This window comes from Anas acuta, chromosome 1 (assembly GCF_963932015.1).
Source record: "Anas acuta chromosome 1, bAnaAcu1.1, whole genome shotgun sequence".
Classification (NCBI taxonomy): domain Eukaryota; kingdom Metazoa; phylum Chordata; class Aves; order Anseriformes; family Anatidae; genus Anas; species Anas acuta.
In genome coordinates, this window is record NC_088979.1 from 133383208 (window position 1) to 133391902 (window position 8695).

Below are 8695 nucleotides of genomic sequence, written 5' to 3' on the forward strand. Positions count from 1 at the left end.
TGAGCAGATGAATACCAAGTTTGTATAACTAACCCTCCTAGTGCAAATGTTAAAAATCAATTTCCTAGGAATTAAAGGTGAAGAAAGGGTAAGATTTTTTTTCTGATTTACATGAGTATTTTTAACCTGATTTACCTGAGTATTGCCTGCACAGCCTCAGAGTTCATTGCAAACTGAGAATGAATAATAATAATATTCATCCTTACCCTATAGCAGTGCAAATATGGGCTAACTCCTGTGTTCAATATTCTCCCTAAGAAGTGATGCAAGAAAAAGTCAAACCAAACACAACAAAGTTGGTGTGCAGAATTTTAAATAAAATGAGACATATGGAGAGGAAATTACACTATAATAATTTGATTACATATTTCAAACAGATTTCAGGGGCCCATAGCATAGTCATAAAGAAGATGGATTTGTTAATGTAAAAATAGTAATACTAATATAAATCTGGAGTTGGTTCACTGGCATCAAGGTAGCTCTATTTATTCTGTAAAATCTTGCTGGTATTTTTCCCCTTGGCCCATTTTTAGCAGGTAATTATTAATTTTGTAATCTGATCTCTTATGTAATAGACCATCCATAATAGCAACATTCATCAGGAATGGATAAACAATTCTGCACAACAGGTGCAATTCAGCTTTCCCAATGGATTATTATTCATGTAGATGTTCTGAATCCCACTGAGGTTATCCAGAAACAGAATTGGAAGGCTTATGTTTTTCAAGATGTAACCCAGGAAACAAAATAGAGAAGGCAGAGTTATGAATCAGAATCATCCATGATACAGACTGAATGCAGGATACAGATATTCAGTCCTAAACCTTCCCTACACGAGAGATTTCAGAAGTTTTTAGGGAGAAGAAGGTAAAGAAAAAAGACACCCATCATCTATGCACATGAAAAAAAAACACTATCTTGACACTCATAGTGCTGCTGACAGATAAAAATCTTGTAACTCCCTCCCTTACCTGGAAGCAGATAACAGCTGGGGTGCTTGGCACCACCTGAGAAGGAGGGCGATAAGCACACAGGGAGGTGCTGAGCTCCTTATCCTAAGGAGCTTGTGAAAAGGAGCAGGTGTGCTTGACTTCAGGGAGGGAGTGGACATGGGAGATCTTCAGCAGGAACTAAAAGTTTTACTAGCATTTGTTTTCTTTTTGTGACTGCAGGGCTCAGGCATGTGTAGGTGTTGTGTTGTGTTAGTCCTTTGCTGCTTGGGATTGCTGTCTGCAGGTAAGTGGCACCTCTCTACAATCTCTTCTCTTTAGGTGCTCCTCTCTGCATCTCTTATCTTTCTGTATCACTTGGGTGCTTTTGCTTCTTTTTGGGTGTTAACTCTGTTTTAGGACCTGTGTAGAGAAAGATTTTGAAGTGTGTTTTTTTTTTTTTTTTGGTAAGTTTTTCTTCCAGATCAGAGCCTGAAACCTCAGCTTGGAGACCCTCAGCTTGCAACAAATAATCCCACTCTTACCACAGTTTCTCTAGAGAAACCTTTCTGTATGTTTGATAGCTCACTGTATCCAAACAGTTCTTATACCATCTACTTGTACGTAATGAAGGAATCAGGTGAGTATCCAGCATTACTTTTTCTCTAGAAAGCTATGTGCAGGTTGAATGCCTGGTCTAAGTTTATAATAAGACCTTAAAAAAAAAAAAAGTGTTTATAAGTATAAAAAAATATATAAAAAATAAATTATGACTTCAATTGGAATGATTAAAAATAACAACAGTTAGCACTGGTGTTAGCTGACTCCTAGTAGGTGCAGAGCAGTATTATCAACTATAAATGGTCTGCCCAGATCTTGCTAACAAAGCCGAGTGGTCCGTTGTCTGATACCTTTGTCTAAACATGAATATCTTGTATAAAAGCCTGAACTCCCCCACGTAAATCTCCTTACAGGGACTTGTCTTTTTTTTTGTGGGGGGAAGGGGAGGGGAGGAGAAATAAAATAAAAGTCATGCTAGGCTTGTGGTCAAAGATGCCTGGCCCATGGGTTCATTCATAAAATTAATTTCATAACTGCTTGGCAATGAAACACTGCTGGCAGTGCCCAAGAAGCTGCCCTCACTGATCCCTGCTGTTCTGGCAGACTGCTTTGCACACCAAGTAGAGCTCCTCTGTAAGCTGACAGAGACAAATGATTTCCTTGTATCATATGACTGTCTGCAAAGGCTGTAAGCAACCTCCTGTTCTGAGGGGCATGGAGAAGAGATCTTTGTGGGCAGTAGGGAGAAACTGGTCAAGAGCCAAAGCAGTCTAAAACTTCTGCTGCTGAGTGTTGCTCTTTTGGGGGGGGGGGGGGGGGGGGGGGGGAGAATGGAAGAGGCTTCCTTATTGCCTCAGATTAGTAGAAGACTTAGCCAGACTTAACAAGATACCGATGTGAGGGCACTGCCTTCTGAGATGCCTCCCATGAATGAAGTGTGCATTTTTGTACGTCTGAAGCAGATCATACAAGTGAATTGTATGGATATAAAAGGCTACAATGACTTGATACCAGTCTTACGTACAAATAGGCAACTGTATCTGATATTTTTGTTAAAAACTACATCAGCTACCCTGTGTTCCATGGGTTCTGTGGCAAAAGCTTTCTACACAGATGGTTGAATCTCTCTACAAAAGGGGCTATAGAGAGAGAAATCTCTGCTGCTGCTTTTAAAACAAGCAGATGCACACTTGTTACTTGGCAGATTGGAAGGAATTTTGTTTGGATTTTTCTCTGGTCTTCAGAAAAACACATTTGCTCACCCTTGAAGGCTTTTGGAGCAGAGAGAGAGAAAACTTAGGATGTTAAGAAAATTAAATCTTAAGTTCAGCTCTGCTACTAAGGAAACACATCAGCTTTCAAACAGCTGAGGGTCTAGCAAATTTCTGAATGACTAATGTAATCTTTTGGTCTTTTCTTGTTAGTTCACTATCAAACTTGATCTACCTAAAGAATTTAAAAACAAACAAAAACCTGAACTTGTTTAGACAATAGCATTTGCTTGCTCACCACAGCCAGGCTGAGACATGGAGATTGGGAGAGTGAGGAGGCCTAGTTGTAAGAAATTATATAATTTGGGGAAGCCAGACCCAGTACGGCATGTTTTTGCTAGTCTTCACTTACACATTATTGTCTTCCGAGCCCTGGCACCTCTCTGCTCAACTAGCTTGAGCACTGACCTTGAAGTTAGATTTTGAACCTGTGCTAGAAACACTTCTCTTTCAAAGCAGATTTGATTTTGCATTGGATCATAACTAAAAACTTCACATGACCAAGCAGTCGCTGCTCTAGGAGCACAGCAGAGTGCTTACAAACTTAAAAAGTTCCCAGTATACTGCAGCTTTGGAAAAACTGGCCATCTTCCACTACTGACAGCACTGAACAGCTGGAGGGAGCTCCCAGAATAAACCAACTCACAGTTGCAGAACTTGGGAACATCTCTTGAGACTTGTGCCTTGACTTTATATTAGGAAAAGTTTGAGTTGAAACTGAGCTTTCCAAACAATGTTGTAGAGCTGGGTGCAGATGTACGCTTTCCTTGATGCTGTGAAGACTTTTAGGCTTGGTGTTGTGCTGTCTGGAAGCATGGGCATGTCTGGCTGGTCAGAAGTGTAGAGAATGCATCTGCTCCAGCATGCAGGGCTGCGAGTCTGCATACCTTGGTGTTCTGAGAGGTGCAGCTGTTGTGCAACCAAAGGTCTCAGGGCTTCTGTTCCAGAGGATAGAGGAGTTGTGGTCCTATAGAAACTCGGGCTTGGTTATAGTGTTAAATCTGACATGGCAGGACTTACTGGAGGCATGTAGGCTGTGGTGGAAGGGCAGCCTTTGCCACCAAGCTCCATCAGATTCTTCTTGGGAAAGACGAAATTGGGGAGGGTGGCGAAGAGAGACCTTCTACATACATCCTTCATGGTTTCTGAGGGACAAGTGTAGAAAGCTTCAAAAACAAGAGGAAGGGGTAAGATCACTGCACAGACTGGCAGTAGATTTCTGGCTTCCTGCTTGAGCTTTTTCTGGATAGAAGAGCAAGCAGTCAAACACAGGATGAATGGAAAGGGCTGATCTAGTTCTAACAGTATTGTTAAAAACCACCTCTCCCACAGCAAGTGTGATGAGCTCCCTCGTGACTGATGACAGTAACAAACCCCTGGGCAGCACATTCCAGCAAACAAGCGGGGGACAGCTCGGACCTTACAATGCTGCCTTCTTCGATGTACCTGACTGTGCAGTGCCCCCCAGGCTTGCTGATGTAGGAGGCATGAAGAAAGTGCCTGACATCTTGAAGCAATATCTCTTCAGAGTTGGGGACGATGGGACTTGTCTGTATGACCCGAACTTCCTAGGGGTCTGTAACCCACCGCTTGCCCCAGACACTACATACAGGTATAATTCTTGTTTCTGAAATGGTGGTTGCTGCTCTGAGTACTCAATAGGAAGCAAAATTTACCCTGTTGTAGACCTTTGAAATAGTATGATGTGAATTACCTCTCTCTACCAGAACTTCTCTATTGCAGGGGCAGTTGTGAGGCTGGCTTAGCTTTGGTCCAGCACCCTGCAGATGGTGTTCTGTGGTGCTCTTGCTGGGGTGAGCTCCATCAGGTTAAATTAATGGATCAGTAGAAAAATTCACATGTGAACTGCTGGCTCTATACTAAAGCTGGAGCATCTGATCAGAAACTGCTGGAAGAAAAGGATTTGACTGGAAAATGATGTCAGAATGATTCACTGTGTATTGTATTAGATGAGTCTGCCAAACCACAGACACGGGCTTGGCCCTCTTTGCTTTGTTTTGATGGGGCTCTGGGGAGCCAGAGCTCTTAGTGGCCTCCAGCTCCATCCAGGAAGTCCCTGATGTGACTGGAGACTTCACAGTGAGAGCCAGGTGGCTTGCAGGCTCATCTGACCCCTGCTGTCTGGGGAAGCTGGCCTTCAGGAGAGTCTGGGAGCCCTGACAGCTGTCACTTGTGACACTTGGTTTGCTGCTGCCTGCTCTTTAAAAGCTATATTAAAGGCAGCAGTCACATGAAGCTGTGGAGACTGAATATGCTTCTGAAACAAAATACTATGGGCAGGTTTTCAGAACTGTCTTGCTTCCTCTGTCTCCTTGGGACAATTCTGTAAACTCAAACTATTGCAGGATGGAAACTTAATTCCTTTGCCAAATCTGTTGTTAGCCTGTCTTTTCAATGCTTTCTCTAACAGGGAAAGTGCCAAAGGTCTCTATTGTTGGACAAAATCTTTTACTTCCATATGGAAATCAAAACCACTTGCTGTTCTAAATAACGAGGCCCTTCACAACAGGGAATAGCAAGCTGGGAAAAACTGTTTTTGGAAAGCTATCATCTGTCAAGGCTCACAAGAATGGAGCACGAGCTCTGCATGACATAGCACAGAATACTTTTTATATTATTAATTCTGTTTGTTCCCTATAAGGTCTCTGGAAAAAGCTGTTTACCTTTGATTGTTTCTGCTGAATGCTTTTCCAAAAACTGGAGTCTGACTAGCTAATCTGGTAGCTTACAAAATGATAGAAAGGCAACTCAAACTTTGAAATACCTAATTTAATGCTTTTTTCCCCCCACAGGTTTAAATATGTGTTGGTGGATAACTCTGAAGGTATGGTGAAAGATCAAACTCTTTGGTCTGATCCAATCAAAACCAGAAGAGGTAAGTCTGTGGCTCTGCTCAGGTTTTCTGAGTAGCCATACTTGCCTTAGGACAATGTTGCTCTTCTAGTGAGCAATGTCTAGTCTTTTCCTACAGTTTCAGCAATTTTGTCAGCTGTCCAGCATTGGAGTAGCAGACTTTAATATGGAATACCGATCTGCTTCTTTTGTATACTTCAGAACAGTTCTCTGATAAAGGTTGTATGCACAGTTTATGATTTGGTGCTTGCCACGGTATCTTGTGCTGAAGAAATTTCTAGGTAATGCAGGTACTTGCCACCCTGGCTAACCTGCTGAGCCAAGCTAATAACCTCTAAATGCTGAAACTGTCTTAAAACTTTTTCCTACAAATCACTTAGTCATCTGTTTTCCTCTCCAAAACAACTAGTTTTCCCTCATTTGGTAAAGGCACACATGGTGAAAAATAGATCATAGCAGCATTCTTTCCATGATTTTCTAGCCAAACTTCCCATGAAAATTGATACCTGGCCTGGTCGAAGGAGTGGAGGCATGATTGTCATCACATCAATTCTAAGTGTTTTGGTGTTCCTTCTGTTTACTGGCTTTCTTGCTTCTGTGTTTTTTGCTGTTATGTAAGTACCGCTACACCTTGCAACTTCTAGTCAGAGTACCTAACACATTAGTAATCAGACTTCTTGCCCCTAGTTCCAAGCTGCTGTTGCTAGCGATGTTTAAGATGATGTACCAGAGGATGTCCTTTTAATTTTGGACCTGGTAATAGAGGAAAAAGGCTACTTCTGTCATAATCTTCCCTACCAAGGCTAAGATTGATGCCTCTCATAATTATCATGTAGACTGAAACTCACTGGCTGTCAGACTTCAGTAAGGACAGCTGGGGGGTGGGGGGAAAGTAGAGCTGTACATACCTAAAGTTTATGTATTCTTTTACATATGACAGCTTTCCATTTATTAATGAGTTTGGAAACAGTCTTAAGGAGTTCAGGTCTTCATAGAGATCACATACTGTGCTAATTAGTGCCTGCTTAACTGTTTTACCTCTTCCACACGAGAAAGAAGTTACCACTTTGAATTAATAACTGAGGTCTTCCTGATGCTGTATAACTGAATTAGTCTATACATGTTCCTGACTTCTATGTCCCCTGCCTCAGGAAATTAAGGCAGCCTGGTTGATCCCTAAACTGGGAGAATTAATCAAATTTCAGAAAATGGGTTTCAGGGATAATAAAATCTAACTCTTTTACTTGAAAATAATGCAAGTACTCTTTATTCAATGTGGAAAGCAAATACTGCAAATTATTATCTTAAAAATAATAATAATAAAAAATAGGCTTCTCTGATACTAAGTGATTTAAGTAGCAATTGGCCTCTGCAAAATGTTCTGACAGTAGGCTCCACTTAGTCTCTGCTGGAACTTAACAAAGCCTTTCACTTCTATGTTAGGAGATCAGAAGATGCTTCTGAAGAGACAAAGGGCACATCTCCAACTGTTCAAGAAAGTGAATCAAGACCACAGCTGAGCTCTGAGTGAAAAACCTGTTTCATGTCAAGCTGGAAACACAATTGAATTGTTACAGGTGTTAGACCTACAGGACTGTCTCCTACTGGACTCAACACTGGTCCACTGCTACAGTATGCAAACATGCAACTGCACATGAATAACACAGATGAAATAAGGACAATTTTAAAAAATAATAATGCAGTCTGTGATATCCTGTCTTTCCCTAATGAGATTTCATTTAGCTAACTGGCTTTTATAGCACCCATCAGGTACATGGTCTGAAGTAAGAAGATTAATGAGATCCTTCAACTTCAGTGGTGTGATGACAGGTTGTCTTGTACATGTTCTCATGTTGAGTCTACAGACTTCTGATGTGCTTCTCATGATCAGACGAACATGATGCAGCCATTTGTATCTCAACCCTTCTCTATAGTGACTGCTGTGAAACTAAAGAAAAACAGGTTGCTTTAGAAAAAGATGTTCTTAGATAAAAAGATGTTCTTAGAGAAAACTAAGGATTAAAAGGTAGACAACAGGGTACAAAAGGTAGCTGCTTCCTTTTTTTTGGTGACCATTTGTCATAAGTCATCCATTCTTTTCTCTCTTTCCTTAAAAAGAAGCAACCAAGTTCCAATTGCCCTGTATGTAGCAGAGTAATTTTCATCTCCAGTACTTAAATACCCTCAAACAGCTTTACAAGGCTAATAGCAAACAAAATTACTTCAATTAATGTGTGCTCTTTCAGAGCTCAGTATAATCTGTTGATGGGCTAGTAACGGGGAGATACTGTTTCAGTGGAAAAAACATGAGTATATTCACTGCACTCAAGGTTGGCCTCATTCCTGACCTTTACCTTAGGCAGCAGCAAGCCAGAACTCCTCACATCTTAGTATCTGGGTTGGCGGGATTTGGAAGGTTGTTTGAACTATTTCTCCTTTTCTTCATTTTATGATCAGTTGGAGAGTAGAAATAAAGTTTTGCATCGGATTTAAATTATGTGCTACTCTTCTTCTTTTTTTTTTTTTTTTTTTTTTTTCCCCCCCCGTTGATACCAGCTTCTTTACACACTGTTTTGTCTCTATAAATGACTTATGATGATTCACCTTCAAAGCCCTCTTCAGGAGGTATAAGCAACTGTCCTACTGTAGCAAGTGTTTCCTGGTGATAAACAGAGAGCTGTAAGTGGTTATTATTGATGTTCTTCTAAATTATCTTTAAATTAGTTGTCTCAGTTTATAAATGAGTAACAACTCTTTCAACACAGGTAGTTTACTGTCACTAATACAACTAGACAATTCTTGTACCACAACTTATTTCAGGGAGTGGGACTTATTCTCCTCAGAGCACGAAAATTAACATTTTTTGTGTAAAGTGAAACACTGTCAGGATGGAGTGCTGAGACTCCAGCTTCTGGTGACTGCAAAACTTAGGCCCAAGAGATTTGTATGTGAGGTCCCTCTGTTCAGTTGTCCTGAAGTGCAGTGTGTTAAAGCTTGCCTGCTTGCTGCCTGGGTTTCGGGCTGGGCTGACAGGGAGGTGGGAGAAAGCACTTTAAGGGA

At 41.1% G+C, this 8695-nt stretch overlaps 1 protein-coding gene across 2 annotated transcripts; it reads left to right on the forward strand.

Annotated features, from left to right (window-relative positions):
• The first annotated feature begins 734 nt into the window (after positions 1–734).
• On the forward strand, positions 735–8129 carry UPK3A (uroplakin 3A). 2 transcript variants are annotated; one of them, XM_068657794.1, is made up of 7 exons: positions 735–867; positions 1173–1236; positions 1402–1569; positions 4094–4373; positions 5575–5657; positions 6117–6249; positions 7079–8129. In XM_068657794.1, the coding sequence occupies exons 2-7, from the start codon at positions 1182–1184 to the stop codon at positions 7164–7166; spliced, it is 807 nt and encodes a 268-aa protein (XP_068513895.1). In that variant the 5' UTR covers positions 735–867; positions 1173–1181; the 3' UTR covers positions 7167–8129. The 2 variants fall into 2 exon arrangements, with proteins under 2 accessions (XP_068513895.1, XP_068513887.1); XM_068657786.1 differs by lacking the exon at positions 735–867 and adding an exon at positions 951–1080.
• The last annotated feature ends 566 nt before the right edge of the window (positions 8130–8695 follow it).

What these genes read in the sequence shown, in the direction of transcription:
- UPK3A (XM_068657794.1), top strand. Translation starts at nt 1,182, where the DNA reads ATGTGTAGGTGTTGTGTTGTGTTAGTCCTTTGCTGCTTGGGATTGCTG. An exon ending in CTTGGGATTGCTGTCTGCAG is followed by an intron (nt 1,237 to 1,401) that starts GTAAGTGGCACC and finishes TTTTTTGGTAAG; the next exon opens with TTTTTCTTCCAGATCAGAGC. An exon ending in GTACGTAATGAAGGAATCAG is followed by an intron (nt 1,570 to 4,093) that starts GTGAGTATCCAG and finishes CCTCTCCCACAG; the next exon opens with CAAGTGTGATGAGCTCCCTC.